General features: G+C 45.0%; 2 protein-coding genes across 2 annotated transcripts in view; both read right to left on the bottom strand.

The window, feature by feature from the left end:
- LOC311163221 (homeobox protein Hox-B6-like) overlaps nucleotides 1-12,347 on the bottom strand; it is a gene marked incomplete at its 5' end in the record, with an annotated part of 14,985 nt that extends 2,638 nt beyond the window's left edge. The window contains 2 exon segments of the mRNA XM_084221991.1: nucleotides 7,553-7,751; nucleotides 12,333-12,347. Of these exon segments, the coding sequence (XP_084078117.1) occupies nucleotides 7,553-7,751; nucleotides 12,333-12,347 (214 nt within the window).
- A 700-nt stretch (nucleotides 12,348-13,047) lies between these two features.
- On the bottom strand, nucleotides 13,048-19,461 carry HOXB7 (homeobox B7; the record flags this gene model as incomplete). Its single annotated transcript, XM_084222231.1, has 2 exons — nucleotides 13,048-13,295; nucleotides 19,080-19,461. 2 exons carry the CDS (start codon nucleotides 19,459-19,461, stop codon nucleotides 13,048-13,050), a joined length of 630 nt encoding a protein of 209 aa, XP_084078357.1.
- Nucleotides 19,462-19,542: the final 81 nt, after the last annotated feature.

The raw sequence follows: 19,542 nt of genomic DNA, 5'->3' as shown, positions 1-19,542 counted from the left end.
ACATTAAAAAGGAGGAAAATCAGGATTAAAAGGAGGAAAATCGAGATAAAAAATGGGGAAAATCGAGATAAAAATGAGGAAAACCGGGATAAAATGGGGGAAAATTGAGATTAAAAGGAGGAAAATCGAGATAAAAAGAGGAAAATCGAGATAAAAATGGGGAAAATCAGGATTAAAGGAGGAAAATCGAGATAAAAATGAGGAAAATCGAGATAAAAATGAGGAAAACCGGGATAAAATGGGGGAAAATTGAGATTAAAAGGAGGAAAATCGAGATAAAAAGAGGAAAATCGAGATAAAAATGAGGATTTCGGGCCCGGACGAGTTCTCCAGGCGGTTTTTTTTTGGTTTTTTGGAGAGGGGGGAGGATGATGATGGAGGGATTAAAACAACACCCAAATATTTGGGGCAGGCGGGCAGAACAGAGGGCGAGAAAGCTCCCAAGGAGAAAAATGAAATTCTTTTTTATTTTATTTTATTTTATTTTTTTAAATTTTTTAAATTTTTTTAAATTTTTTTTAATTTTTAAATTTATTTATTTATTTATTTTTTCTTTTTTAATTTTTAATTTTTTTAATTTCTTTTAAAATTTTTTAAAGTTTTTAAAATATTTTTAGAATGTTTTTTCAGATTTTTAAATATTTTTTAATTTTTTTTTTAATTCTTAAAAAATTTTTAAAATTTTTTTTCCGATTTTTTCCCCTCTTTTATTTTATTTTTTTTTTGGCCGAATCCTCGAGGTTTCCTCCTTTTTTGCTGCCATAAAATCGAAAATATTTCAAACCCCGCCTCGTTCTTGGAAATCCAAACCCAAAAACCCCCGAAACCTCCTCGGAAAACAAAAATAAAATCAAATAAAATTCAAATATCGCCTCTATCGCGACACAAACCCGGCCGAAAGTTCATTTCCAGCGCTGGAAATTTCATTTCCCTCACTTTAATTACCCGCCTGATGAGCTCCCAGCTAATTAGCGGCGTTGCTTCATTAAGAAGCGCGGCTAATTATTAATCCGCCGGGAGGGGGGAGGGGGCTGGGGGGGATCCGAATATTTCCGTCCCTGCCTGGGGGAGGGGGAGGCACAGCCTGGAGCAGGAAATTCATTTATTTACCTCCTTTTTCTGATTTTTTCCCTCTTTTCCCCCATTTTTATTCCCTTTTTTCCCCCTTTTTCCCTTTTTCCCCTTTTTTCCCCTTTTTTTTTCCTTTTTTACCTCTTTTTTCCTCCTTTTTTCCCTCCTTTTTTCCCATTTTTTCCCTTCTTCCTCTTTTTTCCTTTTTTCCTTTTCTTTTCCTTTTTTTCCCCTTTTTTTTTTTCCTTTTTTTTCCATTTTTTTGAGTTTTCCCCCAACCAGCCCAGCGCCTCGAAATTCATTTCTTTCCCTCCTTTTTCCCCTTTTTTTTCCTTTTTCCCCCCTTTTTTCCCCTTTTCCCCTTTTTTCTTTTTTTCCCCCTTCTTTTTCCCCTTTTTTCCCCCTTCTTTTTTTCTTTTTTCCCCCTTTTTTCCCTTTTCCCCCTTTTTTTCCCTTATTTTTTCCTTTTTTTTCCTTCCCCCCTTTTTTTCCCTTTTTTTCCCTTTTCCCCTTTTTTTTCTTTTTTTTCCTTCCCCCCCTTTTTTTTCCCCCTTTTATTTCATTTATTTCCTTTTTTCCCCCTTTTTCTCCCTTTTTCTCCCTTTCCCCCCCCTTTTTCCCCCTTTTTTTTCCCCCTTTTTTCCCTTTCTTTTTAAGTTTTCCCCCCACCCCATCTCGGCATTTTCTGTTGGAGGGGGTGGAAAAAAAATCCGAATTTTTGCGAACGGTTGCCCGGAAACGGCGGGGCAGGAGGGGAGGAAGAGGAGGGGGAAGGGGAGGGAGGGGAGGGAGGGGAGGGGAGGGGAGGGAGGGGAGGAACCTTTCAAGCCGGGCCCGCATTTTATTGCGTTTTTTATTGCGTTTTATTGCGGTTTTTATTGCGTTTTTATTGCGTTTTTTATTGCGTTTTATTGCCGATTATTTGCCTTTATTCCTTCTTATTTCTTTATTTTTTTTTCGTTTTATTTTATTTTATTTTATTTTATTTTATTTTATTTTAATGTTATTTCTATTCCATTCTATTCTATTCTATTCTATTTCATTTCATTTTATTTTATTTTTATTTCTATTCTATTCCATTCCATTCCATTCTATTCTATTCTATTCTATTCTATTTCATTTTATTTTATTTTTATTTTATTTTATTTCTATTCGATTCTATTCCATCCTATTCTATTCCATTTTATTCTTTCTTTTTTCATTTATTTTATTTCTTCTCCTTTCTATTGTTTTTAAATTCCATTCCATTTTCTCTTATTCCATTTTATTCCATTTTCTTTCGGTTCTGTTCCAAAAATCCGAATTTCCTCCATCCAAACACCCCGAAATCTGAATTCCCTCCATCCAAACCCCACAAAAATCTGAATTCCCTCCATCCAAACGCCCCAAAAATCTGAATTTCCTCCCTCCGAACCCTCAAAAATCCGAATTTCCTCCCTCCAAACCCCCCGAAAATCTGAATTTCCTCCCTCCAAACCCCTCAAAAATCTGAATTTCCTCCATCCAAACACCCCCCAAAATCTGAATTTCCCCCATCCAAATCCCCCAAAAATCTGAATTCCCTCCATCCGAACCCCTCAAAAATCTGAATTCCCTCCATCCAAACACCCCAAAAATCTGAATTTCTTCCCTCCGAACCCTCAAAAATCTGAATTTCCTCCTTCCAAACCCCCAAAAAATCCGAATTTCCTCCCTCCAAACCCCTCAAAAATCCGAATTCCCTCCATCCAAACCCCTCAAAAATCCGAATTCCCTCCATCCGAACCCCCCAAAATCTCAATTCCCGTCCGAAACGCCCCAAAATCTCAATTCCCTCCATCCGAACCTCCAAAAATCTCAATTTCCTCCATCCCAACCCCCCACAATCTGAATTTCCTCCATCCAAACCCCCCAAAAATCTCAATTTCCTCCCTCCAAACGCCCCAAAAATCCGAATTTCCGCCAGTTTCTCGTGGAACGATCCCCCCGCGGTGGCTGCGGCGGGGCCGGGGTTGGGGTGGGGATCCCCGGGATGGGTCTGGGGGTTCCGGGATCCCCCCCGGTGCCCCCCGGTGCCCGCGGGCGGCCGACGGTAGATGGCAGCAGACGGCGGGGAATGGCCGAGGGTCCGTTCGCTTCTCCCGGGATGGAGAGAGACCCCCGGATCCCCCCAAAATCCCCCCAAAAATCCCCTCAAAAATCCCCTTTTAAATCCTCCCAAAAATCCCCCAAAAAACCCTCAAAAATCCCCTTTAAAATCCCCCAAAACCCCCCCAAAAATCCCCTTTAAAATCCCCCAAAATCCCCCAAAAACCCCTCAAAAATGCCCCAAAACCTCCCCAAAAATCCCCTTTAAAATCCCCCCAAAAACCCCTCAAAAATCCCCATTTAAATCCCCCCAAAATCCCCCTCAAATCCTCCCCAAAATCCCCTTTAAAATCCCCCCAAAATCCCCCAAAAACCCCTCAAAAATCCCCTCAAAAATCCCCTTTAAAATCCCCCAAAAATCCCCCAAAAACCCCTCAAAAATCCCCTTTTAAACCCCCCAAAATCCCCCCAAACCCCTCAAAAATCCCCTTAAAAATCCCCCAAAAACCCCTCAAAAATCCCCTTTAAAATCCCCCCAAAATCCCCCAAAACCCCCCCAAAAATCCCCTTTAAAATATCCCAAAATCCCCCCAAAAATCCCCTTTAAAACCCCCTCAAATCCCACCAGGGAATCGTTCCAACCCCCTTTTCCATTCCACAAGTGGCCGCCGAAAATTCACCTTAAAATCCAAATTTCCGCCTCAAATCCTCTCTTTTTCCCCCACTTTCCCCCCATTTTTATTCCCTTTTTTTCCCTTTTTTCCTTTTTTTTTTTCTCATTTATTTTTTTCACCCCCTGCGCCAACAGTGAACAAAAAATTCGCTTTTTTTCCCCCAACACCGAGGGAAAAAAGGAGGAAGGGAAGGTTGAACCCGCACCGAATTTTTATTCCTCACCCCCCTCGGTGATGAATGAACGCGGTAACAAATTTGGGGTGAAAATCTCTTTTTTAAACGATTTTTTCTTCATTTCCGACCGCAATTTCCCCCCTCGCACGCGCGCTGAGATAAATCGGAATAAAAACCTCAAATACCGAAATCGCGGAGGGGTTTTGTCACCGAGAAATCGCCGCGGGACTGTCGCGATACCCGCGGGGAAAATCAGAATTTAAAGGGAATTTCAACCCGGCATCACCTCCCGATTTTCACCCCAAAATCGGCGGATTTGGGGCGCTCGGAGCTGCGGAGGGGAATTAATTAAAACCCGAGGAGCTGCAGAAGATAATTAATTAAAACCCGAGGAGCTGCAGAAGGTAATTAATTAAAACCCGTCGGCTTCGTTTGGGAATTGGGGAGAGGAGGAAAAAAAAATTAAAAATAAAATCAAAATAATCCCAAGGAGAGCGCTGGCTCCGTTCTTCATTTCCATTCTTAATTTCCATCCTTAATTTCCATTCTTAATTATTTCCATCCTTAATTTCCGTCCTTAATTTCCATTCTTAATTTCCATTCCTAATTCCCATTCTTAATTTCCATCCTTAATTTCCATTCTTAATATTCTTAATTTCCATTCTTAATCCCCATCCCTAATTTCCATCCTTCATTTCCATCCTTAATTTCCACTCTTAATTTCCACTCTTAATTCCCATTCTTAATTTCCACTCTTATTTTCCATTCTTAATATTCTTAATTTCCACTCTTAATTTCCATCCTTAATTTCCATTCTTAAATTCCATTCTTAATTTCCATTCTTAATATTCTTATTTTCCACTCTTAATATTCTTAATTTCCACTCTTAATTTCCATCCTTAATTTCCATTCTTAATCTCCATTCTTAATTCCCATTCTTAATTTCCATTCTTAATTTCCACTCTTAATTTCCATTCTTAATTTCCATTCTTAATTTCCACTCTTAATTTCCATCCTTAATCTCCATTCTTAATTATTTTTTCCTCCTTTTTTTATTTTTTTTCTCCTTCCCCCTCCTTTTCCCCGCTCTTTTCATTCCGTTTCCCGTTTTATTTCCATTTTTTTTTCCTCCTTTATTTTTTTTTATTTTATTTTTCCTCCTCCCCCTCCTTTTTCTCGCTCTTTTCATTCTGTTTCCCGTTTTATTTCCATTTTTTTTCCTCCTCCTTTTTTTTTTTATTTTATTTTCCTCCTCCCCCTCTTTTTCTCGCTCTTTTCATTCTGTTTCCCGTTTTATTTCCATTTTTTCCTCCTCCTTTATTTTTTTTATTTTATTTTCCTCCTCCCCCTCCTTTTCTCGCTCTTTTCATTCCGTTTCCCCTTTTATTTTCATTTTTTACTCCTCTTTTATTTTTTTATTTTTTTCCTCCTCCCTCTTTTTCTCGCTCTTTTCATTCTATTTCCCATTTTATTTCCATTTTCCCCCTCAAGGCCGATCCGCGGATTTTTCCCTCTCCTGAGCTCCGAACGCCGCCCGCGCCACCAACCGAGGAGAGCGACGCCAAAAAACCCGGGCGGGACCTCGGCCAAACCAACCCCAAAATCCCCGAAACGGCCCCAAAACGGCCCCAGGTGACCCCGCCCGGCTCCGGCGCATCCCCCTCCCCGATTTCCCTTTTCCTCCCCAATTCCCCAATTCCCCAATTCCCCAATTCCCCAATTCCCCAATTCCCGATCCTTCGCTTCCTTTTTCTGCCGTTTCTGCCTCAATTTTTCTCGTCTCGGTCTCTTTTTTCCTTTTATTCCCTCCCCCATCGTTATTTCTTCCTTTCCTCCTTTTCCCACCTTTATTTCTCTCTTTATTTCTCTATTTCTCTCTTTATTTCTCTCTTTATTTCTCTCTTTATTTCTCTCTTTATTTCTCTCTTTATTTCTCTCTTTTTCCTCTCCATTAATATTTTTTCCACCTTTATTTCTCTTTTCCCTCTCCATTCCTTTCCCCACCTTTATTTCTCTCTTTTTCCTCTCCATTCATTTTATTTCCAGCTTTATTTCTCTCTTTTCCCCCCTTTATTTCTCTCTTTTTCCCCTCCATTCATTTTATTTCCCCCTTCATTTCTCTCTTTTCCCTCTCCATTATTTTTTCTCCACCTTTATTTCTCTTTTCCCTCTCCATTCATTTTTCCCCCCTTCATTTCTCTCTTTTTCCTCTCCATTCATCTTTTTCTCCACCTTTATTTCTCTTTTCCCTCTCCATTATTTTTTCCCCCCCCTTTATTTCTCTCTTTTCCCTCTCCATTCATTTTATTTCCACCTTTATTTCTCTTTCCCCTCTCCATTCATTTTTCCCTCCTTTATTTCTCTCTTTTCCCTCTCCATTCATTTTATTTCCCCCTTCATTTCTCCCTTTTTCCTCTCCATTAATTTTCTTTTTCCACTCCATTCATTTTCCCCCCTTTATTTCTCTCTTTTCCCTCTCCATTAATATTTTTCCCACCTTTATTTCTCTCTTTTCCCCCCTTCATTTTTCTCTTTTCCCTCTCCATTAATATTTTTCCCCCACCTTTATTTCTCTCTTTTCCCTCTCCATTAATATTTTCTCCACCTTTATTTCTCTCTTTTTCCTCTCCATTCCTTTCCCCCTTCATTTCTCTCTTTTTCCTCTCCATTTTATTTCCACCTTTATTTCTCTCTTTTCCCCCCTTCATTTCTCTCTTTTCCCTCTCCATTAATATTTTTTCCACCTTCATTTCTCTCTTTTCCCTCTCCATTAATTTTTTCCCCCTTTATTTCTCTTTTCCCTCTCCATTCATTTTATTTCCACCTTTATTTCTCTCTTTTTCCTCTCCATTCATTTTCTCCACCTTTATTTCTCTTTTTCCTCTGCATTATTTCCCCCCCCCTTTATTTCTCTCTTTTCCCCCCTTAATTTCTCTCTTTTCCCTCTCCATTCATTTTTTCCCCACCTTTATTTCTCTTTTCCCTCTCCATTCATTTCCCCCCCCTTTATTTCTCTTTTTCCTCTCCATTAATTTTCTTTTTCCACCTTCATTTCTCTCTCTTTTCCCTCTCCATTTTCCCCCCCTTCATTTCTCTCTTTTCCCTCTCCATCCATTTTTCCCCCCTTTATTTCTCTCTTTTTCCCCTCCATTCATTTTCCCCCCTTTATTTCTCTTTTCCCTCTCCATTCATTTTTCCCACCTTTATTTCTCTTTTCCCTCTCCATTAATATTTTCCCCCACCTTCATTTCTCTTTTTCCTCTCCATTCATTTCCCCCCCTTTATTTCTCTCATTTTCCTCTGCATAATTTTCCTTTTCCACTTTTATTTCTCTCTCTTTTCCCCTCCCCTCTCCATTTTTTCCCCCTCTCCATTTCCAACCCTTCTTTTTCCCTTCCCCACCTTTTCCCTTCCCCACCTCCTCCCCGCGCCGGACCGGACCACAAAACAACAACAACAACAACAACAACACCTCCAAAAAATCCAATTTTTCACCAAAAAACCGCCGAAAAAATCCACAAATTGCCCAAAATCACAAGAAAAACGAGGCGCGTTCCGCCCTTACCTTTGGCCGTCCTTTCCTGCTCGAACCGCGGGGATTTGGGGCCGGCCGAGATAAAACCGGGTTTAACTTTAGGCCGGGGAATCTGGGCCGAGCCCAGCGCCGGTCGCTGCTCCTCGGGGCCGTTCGCATTTTTGTGCCGCTCGTCGGGGAAAAAAGGAGCAAAAAAAGCGGTGGAGGAGGAGGAGAATCCGCTCTGCCCCTTCCGTGGGGTGCCCAAAAATGAGAGTGCGGGGTTGAAAATGAAATTCAAATTGAAATTTAAAATTGAATTGAAAATTGAGATTAAAAATAGAATTAAAAATTGAAATTAAAAATAGAATTAAAAATAAAAAATAAAAATAAAATTAAAAATTAAAAATTAAAGTTAAAGTTAAAGTTGAAGTTAAAATTAAAAATAAAATTGAAATATAAATTTGAAAAAATAGATAGAAATAGATTAAAAATGGGTGAAAAATAGATAGAAAATAGATAAAGATAGAGGTAAAAATTAGATGAATATAGGTTAAAAAATAGATAAAAAATAGGTAAAAAATAGATAAGTAATAGGTTAAAATATAGATAAAAATAGATAAAAAATAGATAAATAATAGATTAAAATATAGGTAAAAATAGATAAAAAATAGATAAAAATTAGATAAAAATATAGATAGAAATTAGAGAAAAATAGATAAAAATTAGATAAAAATTAGATAAAAATTAGATAGAAAATAGAGAGAAAATAGATAGAAAATAGATAAAGAATAGATAGAAAATAGATAGAAAATAGATAGAAAATAGATAAAAATAGATAGAAAATAGATAAAAAATATATAAAATATAGATAAAAATAGATAAAAATATAGATAAAAATATATAAAAATAATAGATAAATAATAGATAAAAATTAGATTAAAAATAGACAAAAATAGATAAAAAATAGATAGAAATTAAATAAAAAATAGATAAAAATTAGATAAAAATAGATAAAAAATAGAAAAAAATAGATAAAAAATAGATAAAAATTAGATAAAAAATAGATTTAAGAATGAAGGATATATTAAAAATAACGACGGAAATAACGATGATAATTAAAGAAAAAAAATATAATTTTTTTTCTGGGGGTGTTTTTAGGAAAGCAGAGGGGGGGACGCCGGGGCTGCGTGCGGTTCTGCCGATTCCCCCCCTTCTCCTCCTACCCCGTTCAGGCAGAAAAAACCCCAAAAAAACAAAAAACCCACGAGGAGAAAGAAAGAAAAAGGGGGCGAGAGCCCAACGGAGGACACTGATCCGACCCAAGGTGCAGCGGCCAGAAGAATGGTGCGAGAGAACCACCAGGGAAATGATAAAAAGTTCATGTTCACGGTGAGAGCTCCACATGACCGCGCCTGGCCAATCCCGGCAGCCAGGAGCTCATCGAGTTCCTGCAGAAAGTTGTAAATTTTCATAAAACAACAAGGAATTTATGGCGTTTCTTCACGAGCAGGGGTTGAACGGCGGGCTGGTTTTTTTTTTTCCTTAGCCGCCATCTTTTTGTATTTTATTTTAATTTTTTAAACCAAAAAAAAATAAAAAAAAATTTAAATATATATATATATATAAAAAATAGGGGTGAGGATTTTTTAATTTTCCATTTTTCACCTCTCTCACCCCCACCCTCGACTCGTATATGGTGGGAAGCACAAAAAAATAAATAGAATAATCAAAATTACCGAACAATAAAAACCCCCCCGAAATAAAGAGCGGCGGTTTTGGGAGGGATGGAACCGAGCACGGCCGCGGTCAAACAGCGAAATTGGCGATTTTATGCTCGTTTTCCATTTTATTTTAATTTTTGGGGTCGTAATCGGCGCTTTTGAGGTAAAAGGGGCGATCGGGGGGGTGAAATTAAGGCAGGAAAAGCTCCGAACCCCCCCGGGGATCCCGCCCCGTCCCCCCCGCATCCCCTCGGGGTCCCCGGGGAGGATTTTGGGGTGTCCCGACCCCCCCCCGGTCCATCCCAGCCCGGATTTTCCCTTTTTTTTCCCGGGATTTGGCCTCAATTCCCGCTAGGAAAGGGGAGGGGGGGCGGCTCCGGGAGCGGCAGAGGGGGCAGAAAATTCTGGAACGGCGGCTTCGATTTTTATTGGTTCACCCCCCGCGCCCCGACCTGGCTCTGCTGCGGGAAAAGGAGATTTTGCGCTGATTTTATCCGGATTTCCTCCCTGACTTCCCCCGGATTTTCCCCGGATTTCCCCCCTGATTTTTCCTGAATTTCCCCCCTGATTTTCCCTGGATTTTTCCCGGATTTTCCCTGGACTTCCCCCCTGATTTTCCCCCGGATTTTCCCTGGATTCCCCCCTGACTTTCCCTGGATTTTTCCCGGATTTCCCCCCTGATTTTTCCTTGGATTTCCCCCCCGATTTACCCTGAATTTTCCCCCTGGATTCCCCCCTGATATTCCCGGGATTTCCCCCTGATTTTCCCCTGATTTCCCCCGGATTTTCCCCGGATTTCCCCCCTGATATCCCCTGGATTCCCCTCTTGATTTCCCCTGATTTTCCCTGGATTTCCCCCCTGATTTTCCCCTGATTCCCCCTGATATTCCCTGGATTTTCCCCCTGATTTCCCCTGATTCCCCCTGGATTCCCCCCTGATTATCCCCGGATTTCCCCCCTGAATTTCCCCCCTGAATTTCCCCTGATTTTCCCCGGATTCCCCTCTTGATTTTCCCTGGATTTCCCCCCTGATTTTCCCTGGATTTCCCCCCTGATTTTCCCTGGATTCCCCCCTGATTTCCCCTGGATTTTCCCTGGATTTCCCCCCTGAATTTCCCCTGATTTTCCCCGGATTCCCCTCTTGATTTCCCCCCTGATTTCCCCTGGATTTTCCCTGGATTTTCCCTGGATTCCCCCCTGATTATCCCTGGATTTCCCCCCCGATTTCTCCTGGATTTCCCCCCTGATTTCCCCCTGATTTTCCCCTGAATTTCCCCGGATTTCCCCCCTGAATTTCCCCTGATATTCCCTGGATTTCCCCCTGATTTCCCCGGATTTCCCCTCCTGATTTTCCCTGGATTTCCCCCCTGAATTTCCCCTGATATTCCCTGGATTCCCCCCTGAATTCCCCCTGATTTTCCCCGGATTCCCCCCTGATTTTCCCTGGATTTTCCCTGGATTTCCCCCCTGATTTTCTCTGGATTTTCCACTGATTTTCCCCCTGATATTCCCCGGATTTCCCCCCTGATTTTCCCTGGATTTTCCCCCTGATATTCCCTGGATTTTCCCCGGATTTCCCCCCTGATTTCTCCCGGATTTCCCCCCTGAATTTCCCCGGATTCCCCCCTGAATTTCCCATTATTTTCCCCGGATTCCCCTCTTGATTTTCCCTGGATTTTCCCCGGATTCCCCCCTGATTTTCCCCGGACTCCCCTCTTGATTTTCCCCTCAATATCCCTGGATTTCCCCCCCGATTTCTCCTGGATTTTCCCCGGATTTTCCCCCTGGATTTTCCCCTGATTATCCCTGGATTTCCCCCCTGATTTCCCCTGATTTTCCCCCGATTTTCCCTGGATTTTCCCCCTGATATTCCCTGGATTTCCCCCCTGACTTTCCCTGGATTTTTCCCGGATTTTCCCCCCGGATCCCCCCCGGATTTCCCCCCCGATTTCCCCGGATCCCCCCCGGATTTCCCCCCTGAATTTCCTCGGATCCCCCCCGGATTTCCCCCTCCACTCGGGAATTCGGAGGAAAACCTCACCAGCTCCTCCTTTCTTAATTACCATCCCCTAATTAGCGCCAGCAGCGAATCCGGGGGCGCGCCGCTCCTGACGTGGCGCCGCATTTTTTGGGGGAAAAAAAAAATAAATAAATAAATTTATTTTTTGTTTTAAAATCCCCCGGGGAGGGTGGAAAAGGAGCGAGGGGAGGAAGAAGAGAGGAAGAGGAAGATGCGGAGCTCTGAATTCGGGGGTTTATTTCACTTTTTAAAAACTATTATTTTAATTTTTATTTCTTTATTTTTAACCCCCATCTCGCCGAGTAAAACCCCGCAGCGGAAATAAAGAATTAAATTAAATTAAATTAAATTTAAAATAAAAAAGGGCGGGGAGGGTGGAAAGCGCGGCTCCAAATTTAAATTTCCTTTTGTTTTGCCTTGTTGACTTTTAAATTTCTTTTTTTTGTTGTTGTTGTTGTTCCTTTCTCTCCTTCTTTCCCCCGCGCGCTTTAATTTATTATTTAATTGCTTTCATTTATTTCACGCTCCCTTTGATGCTCGCCGCTAATGAAAGAGCCCTCAATAAAGTAATTAAACCTTTAAAAAGAAAATAATAAAGAAATAAAACGGCCAAAGGAAAAATGGAAAGAATTGAAGCGAGGAGAATTTTTTTGGGGCCGTTTCAGGTTATTTAAATTCCTTTTTTTTTTTGTCTTTTTTGCCTTCCTCAGAAAGAACCCAGAGGGGAGAGAGCCCCGAAAATCAAAAATTCCTCAGGAAATTCGGGAAAACCGCCGGGATTTGGGATGGATCGAAGGAGAAGGAGAAAAATTCAGGTGGTGAATGGGGGTAAAAGGATATTTTATCACCTTTATTTCAAAAAAAATTGGGATTTTTTTCTGTTTTGTATTTAATCCCCTTTATATCAAAAAATTTGTGATTTTTTACCGTTTTTAATGAGCTCTAGAGGCGGATTGTTGGCGATCTCCTTTTTTATTTCCAAGAATAATAATCACAGACGAAGGAAAATAATAATAATAATATTAATAATAACAACAATAATTATTAATAATAACCCCAAAAAAAAAGCCATTAAATAATTCGCTACTTCCATAGACGACATTGGACGGAGCACAATATTCATTAATTAATCTGATTTTTTTAACTCTATTTTTAAATTTTTTACTCTATTTTTAATTTTTTTTTAATTTTAATTTTTTTTTAATTTTAATTTTTTTTTAATTTTATTTTTTTTCCCCTTTTTTTTTTTGTTTCTCTCCCCAATAAAGGCTCGAACGACGAAGATAAAAATTATCCACAGACAAAATAAAAAAAACAACACCGCGAGGAGGAGGAGGAGGAGGAGGAGGAAGGATCCTCGCTCCTATTCCGCACGGGATTCTACGCTCTAAAAATCTCATTTACATTCGGCTTTTTCCTAAATTAAAGGTGCTAAAAACACGACCACGAGACTTCCTAAACCACCCCCCAAAAAAACCCCCAAAAAACCCCAAAAAACCCCAAAAATCCACATCCAAACTGACAGCGATTTACGGATTACTGCTGCTAGAGGAAGGCTCACGTAGGGAAAAAAAAACAAAAAAATCCAAATCGCGACTATCGCGACTCTAAAGCCACACGGAACAGGTCGGATTCTATCGTACAAAAATGAAAACAACCCAAAAAAAAGAGATTCTAACATAGGTAGTATTTTTTTTTTTTCGCAATGAGCGAAAATCACCAGCGATATTTTGATTTTTTGTCCATTTTTTTCCATTTTTTCGCCGGGTTTTTTTTTTTCCCTCTCTCTCCCTTCATCCTCCTCACTCCTCCTCATCCTCCTCGGTTTTTTCCCGCCCTCCGGAGCCGGGACAGGCGTTTTTATTTTCTTTTTTCCACTTCATGCGGCGGTTCTGGAACCAGATCTTGATCTGGCGCTCGCTGAGGCAGAGCGAGTGCGCGATCTCGATCCTCCTCCTCCTCGTCAGGTAGCGGTTGAAGTGGAATTCCTTCTCCAGCTCCAGCGTCTGGTAGCGGGTGTACGTCTGTCTGCCGCGCTTTCTGTCCGTCCCTGTCGAATAAAAGCAGATTTGGGGAAGTTCCGGGCGGTTTTGGGGCTGTTTTGGTCTGGTTTTATTTTATTTTTTTATTATTTTATTTTATTTTTTTAATTTTTAATTTATTTTATTTTATTTTATTTTATTCTATTCTATTCTATTTTTATTTTTATTTTATTTTACTTTATTTTTTTAAATTATTTTATTTTATTTTTATTTTATTTTTTTTAATTTAATTTAATTTTCATTTCATTTCATTTCATTTTATCTTATTTTATCTTATTTTATTTCATTTTATTTTATTTCATTTCATTTCATTTCATTTCATTTTATCTTATTTTACTTTATTTTTTAATTTTTTTAAATTTTTTTAAATTTAATTTAATTTTATTTTATTTTCATTTCATTTCATTTCATTTTATCTTATTTTATCTTATCTTATTTTATTTTATTTCATTTCATTTCATTTCATTTCATTTCATTTCATCTTATTTTATTTTATTTTATTTTATTTTATTTTATTTTATTTTATTTTATTTTATTTTATTTCATTTCATTTCATTTCATTTCATTTCATTTCATTTCATTCCCCGAAATTGGGGATGCGGACCCCGAAATTGGGAAATGCGGACCCCAAAAATTGAGGATGCGGACCCCAAAAATTGGGGATGCGGACCCCGAAACTGGGGATGCGGACCCCAAAATTGGGGATGCGGACGCCAAAAATTGGGGATGCGGACCCCGAAATTGGGAAATGCGGACCCCAAAAATTGGGGATGCGGACCCCGAAACTGGGGATGCGGACCCCAAAAATTGAGGATGCGGACCCCGAAATTGGGAAATTCGGACAGAGGGAGAGGAGGGGGATCCCCCAAACCCCCCCAAACCCCGCGGCCGCTCCTCTCCCTCCCCCCTGCCCTCCTGGAAGGTTCCAGAAGCTTTGGATCCCCCCGCTGGATTTTGGGGCATTTTGGGGTTTTTTCTCCTCCCTCTCCAGGCCGGTTTTTTTTTGGGGTGCGGGGATGGGAAGAGCCTCGGTTTGGTTTTTTGGGGTTTTTTGGGGTTTTTTTTAAGGAAAAAAGAAAAAAAACCTTTTTAAATTTAAAATATAAAATTTAAAAAATTTAAAATTTAAAAAAATAAGGAAAAAAAGGGGGAAAATCGCCCCGGCCGAGCTGTAAAGTAAAAATGTGTCTCCCCTTCCTTTTCCACCCCCAAAACTCCACCCTTTTATTTCCCTTTTATTTCCTTTTTCTTTATTATTTTTTTGTTTTCTTTTTCTTAAGAAAAAATCCAATCATTAAAAGGAAAAAAAGGGGAAAAAATTCTTTAAAAATAAGGAAAAAAAAGGGAAAATCGCCCCGGCCGAGCTGTAAAGTAAAAAATGTGTCTCCCTTTCCTTTTCCAGCCCCAAAACTCCACCCTTTTATCCCTTTTATTTCCTTTTTTTTTTTATTTATTTTTTGGTTTTCTTTTTTTAAGAAAAGATCCGATCATGAAAAGGAAAAAAAGGGGTAAAAAATTTAAAAAATAAGGAAAGAAAAAGGGGAAAATCGCCCGGGCCGAGCTGTAAATTAAAAATGTGTCTCCCCTTCCTTTTCCACCCCCAAAACTCCACCCTTTTATTTCCCTTTTTTTTGGTTTTTTGGTTTTCTTTTTCTGAAGAAAAAGATCCGATCATTAAAAGGAAAAAAAGGGGAAAAAATTTTTTAAAAAATAAGGAAAAAAAAGGGGAAAATCGCCCCGGCCGAGCTGTAAAGTAAAAAATGTGTCTCCCCTTCCTTTTCCACCCCCAAAACTCGACCCTTTTATTTCCCTTTTATTTCCTTTTTTTAAAATTATTTTTTGGTTTTCTTTTTTTAAGAAAAAATCCAATCATTAAAAGGAAAAAAGGGGGAAAAAATTTTAAAAAATAAGGGAAAAAAAGGGGAAAATCGCCCCGGCCGAGCAAAGTAAAAAATGTGTCTCCCTTTCCTTTTCCACCCCCAAAACTCCACCCTTTTATTTCCCTTTTATTTCCTTTTTTTTAAAATTTATTTTTTGGTTTTCTTTTTTTAAGAAAAGATCCGATCATGAAAAGGAAAAAATTTAAAAATAAGGGGAAAAAAAGGGGAAAATCGCCCCGGCCGAGCTGTAAAGTAAAAAATGTGTCTCCCTTTCCTTTTCCACCCCCAAAACTCCACCCTTTTATTTCCCTTTTTTGGGGTTTTTTTTTGGTTTTCTTTTTTTTAAGAAAAGATCCGATCATGAAAAGGAAAAAAGGGGTAAAAAATTTAAAAAATAAGGGAAAAAAAAGGGGAAAATCGCCCGGGCCGAGCTGTAAAGTAAAAAATGCGCCGGTCGTGGAATGCGGGTTGTAAAATCCGCTGAGGAGGAGGAGGAGGAGGAGGAGGGAGAGCCATAAACGGCTGAATGGGGGTGACAGCTCCATCTCCGCTCCGGGATGGAATTCCAGCGGGAAAGGGGGGCTGCCAGCGAGGGGATCCCCCTTTTTTACACCCCGAGTCGAGCTGTGCTGCTTTTCGCAGATTTTATATTTTATTTTTTAAATTTTGGGAGTTTCGCTGTTTTTTCCCCAGCTCCGATCCCGGCGGGCTGAAAGAGCAGCGAGCAGGGGAAGGGGGGAGCGAACTCCTTAAATTTAAACTGGGATAAAAGCGGAGATGAAATGTTTACGACCAGAAATATTCGCTCTTTGATAAATCAACTGTAAAAACCCATGAGTTATGGGGCAGGGAATGGGAAGAAGTGGCCACCAAATAAGTGAGGGTGGAAATCCCGCCCGCCCGAACCGCTCTGCCGCCGCTGCCGCGCTGCTCTCCGGTTCCCCGGCCGGTCCCGGCTCGCCCCCGAGCTCTCCCGGTCGGTCCCGCGGCGGATTTTTCCCGGGAGGAGCGGGGATGATGCTCGGGAGTTGGGGATGGGAAAGGAGCGCACGGCCGGGATCCCCCCGAGCCGCTCCCCGGCCGGGCAGCGCCGCCTTCCCGGCCCTGCTCGGGAGATCTGGGCGGCGTGGGCAGGACCGGGAGTGACCGCGGGCACCCCACGAGTGACCACGGGCACCGGAAGAAGGACCAGGAGTGACCACGGGCACCGGGAGCAGGACCAGGAGTGACCACGGGCACCCCAGGAGTGACCACGGGCACCGTGACCGGCCCCAGGAGTGACCACGGGCACCGGGAGCAGCCCCAAGAGTGACCACGGACACCCCAGGAGTGACCACAGGCACTGGGAGCAGCCCCAGGAGTGACCACAGGCACCCCAGGAGTGACCACGGGCACCCCAGGAGTGACCACGGGCACCCTGACCAGCTCCAGGAGTGACCACGGGCACCCCAGGAGTGACCACGGGCACCGGGAGAAGGACCAGGAGTGACCATGGACACCCTGACCGGCCCCAGGAGTGACCACAGGCACCCTGACCAGCTCCAGGAGTGACCACGGACACCGGGAACAGGACCACGAGTGACCACGGGCACCGTGACCAGCCCCAGGAGTGACCACAGGCACTGTCACCGGTCCCAAGAGTGACCATGGACACCATGAGCGGCCCCAGGAGTGACCACGGGCACCAGCAGCAGGACCAGGAGTGACCACAGACACTGTGACCGGCCCCAGGAGTGACCATGGACACCGTGACCGGCCCCAGGAGTGACCACGGGCACCGGGAGCAGCCTCAGGAGTGACCACGGACACCGGGAGCAGGACCACGAGTGACCACGGGCCCTGGGAGCAGTCCCAGGAGTGACCATGGACACCCTGGCCGGTCCCAGGAGTGACCACTGACACCGGGAGCAGGACCACGAGTGACCATGGACACCCTCACCGGTCCCAGGAGTGACCACGGGCACCGTGACCGGCCCCAGGAGTGACCACTCACACTGTGACCAGCCCCAGGAGTGACCACGGACACCGTGAGCAGCCCCAGGAGTGACCACTCATACTGTCACCGGTCCCAGGAGTGACCACGGACACCCTGATCGGTCCCACGAGTGACCCTGGCCGGTCCCAGGAGTGACCACGGACACCGTCACCAGCCCCAGGAGTGACCACGGACACCCTGACCGTCCCCAGGAGTGACCACGGACACCCTGACCGTCCCCAGGAGTGACCACGGACACTCTGACCGGCCCCAGGAGTGACCACTCACACTGTCACCAGCTCCAGAAGTGACCACGGACACCCTGACCGGCCCCAGGAGTGACCACGGACACCCTGACCGTCCCCACGAGTGACCACGGACACGGAACCGGCGGCTCCGTTCCCATCCCGGTCCCGGGGCTCTCCCGGGGGCAGCGGGGCCGCGCCGGGCCCCTCCCGCGGGGGGGACGGGGCAATTAATTACTCTTTAATTGACGTTAATGCCCCGAGCCGGAGCGCGCGGGGCACCGGAGGCACCGGCGGGGTCGGGACGGGCGCGGGGCCGCCGTGACCCGGAGCGGGGCACCCCAGAAGGGATTTCCGCGGGGCTTTGGGGACAGAAGGACAGAACGCGGACAGAACGCGTCCTGCTTTATGCGACATCCCTCCCTCGGTCCGTCTGTCCGTCCGTCCCGCTCCTGGCCGCTCGGGGTTTTGACCGAGGCGCGGCTCTCCCGGCGAGGGGGTCCCCAAAGCAAACCCCCCGACCCTCAAAGCCCCCCGAGTCCCTCTGTCCGTCCGCACAGCAGCAGCGGGGCCGTCATTCCGTCCGTCCCTTCCCGGACAAACAGACACAACAACCGCGATGAATATTTCAAGCGAAAAGCGCGGATTTACGGCACGGGGGGGGTGGGGGAGGCCGGGATGGGGAGGGGAGGGGAGGGTGGGTGAGGGGGGGGTGTGTGCCTCCCCCCCACCCCCACCCCCACCCCCACCCCCACCCTTCTCTCTTTTCCACTGAAACGTCACGAAACGAACCGGGGGACGACCCCCAGCCCCTTCCTCCTCCTCCAGCGAACCCCCCACCAGATCGTCCCCCTCCCGGGCGAACCCCGACCCCCTCCCCGGATCCTCCCCCTCCCGGACGACCCCCAGCCCCCTCCCCAGCCCTACCTGCGCTCCTCATCCAGGGGTAGATCCGCAAGCCGCCGTCCCCGGGCAGCTCCGCGTCCCTGGGCACGACCCCCACCCCTTCCTCCTCCTCCAGCGAACCCCTCACCCCCTCCCCAGATCCTCCCCGGATCCTCCCCCTCCCGGACGACCCCCAGCCCCCTCCCCAGCCCTACCTGCGCTCCTCATCCAGGGGTAGATCCTCAAGCCGCCGTCCCCGGGCAGCTCCGCGTCCCTGGGGACGACCCCCACCCCCTTCCTCCTCCTCCAGCGAACCCCCCAGATCCTCCCCGGATCCTCCCCCTCCCGGACGACCCCCAGCCCCCTCCCCAGCCCTACCTGCGCTCCTCATCCAGGGGTAGATCCTCAAGCCGCCGTCTCCGGGCAGCTCCGAGTCCCGGGGGTCGCTTCTAGCGCAGCTCCGCGTCCCGGGGGACGACCCCCACCCCCTCCCCAGATCCTCCCCGGATCTTCCCCCTCCCGGATGACCCCCACCCCCTCCCCACCCCCTCCCCGGATCCTCCCCAGATCCTCCCCAGATCCTCCTCACCCCCTCCCCCTCCCGGACGACCCCCAGCCCCCTCCCCAGCCCTACCTGCGCTCCTCATCCAGGGGTAGATCCGCAAGCCACCGTTCCCGGGCAGCTCCGCGTCCCGGGGGACGACCCCCACCCCTTCCTCCTCCTCCAGCGAACCCCCCACCCCCTCCCCAGATCCTCCCCGGATCCTCCCCCTCCCGGACGACCCCCGACCCCCTCCCCAGCCCTACCTGCGCTCCTCATCCAGGGGTAGATCCTCAAGCCGCCGTCCCCGGGCAGCTCCGCGTCCCTCGCGTCGCTCTTGCCGCCGTCCCCGGGGCACATCACGGGCAGGCTCTGCTCGAACGCGCCGCAGAACGAACCGGGCTCCAGACCGAACCCCGAGGCGGGGGGATACCCGCTGGGGGGCTGGGGGTGCACGGAGCTGCCCCCCGAGTAGAGGCCGGGCACGGAGGCGGCGAAGGGAGGCGCGGAGGCGGCCCCATAAGCGGCGCGTTGGCCGCCGGAGGCGAAAGCGCAAGAAGTTTGCTCGGGGAAGACTCCGGACGGGAAAACCGGAGCGGCGGTTTGGTATTTAGAAAATAAAGCGTTGGCGTAATACAATGAACTCATAATTTGGCCGGGTGATTTGTAGGTCGGGACGTTTTAGTGTCGGTTTTACGAGGTAGCGGTGATATATTAGGGAATTAGAGT

The sequence above is a fragment of the Fringilla coelebs genome (assembly GCF_963513975.1).
Source record: "Fringilla coelebs genome assembly, chromosome: 27".
NCBI classification, from domain to species: domain Eukaryota; kingdom Metazoa; phylum Chordata; class Aves; order Passeriformes; family Fringillidae; genus Fringilla; species Fringilla coelebs.
Note: the sequence above shows the minus strand (reverse complement) of the source record. Positions and strands in the feature narration are given on the sequence as shown.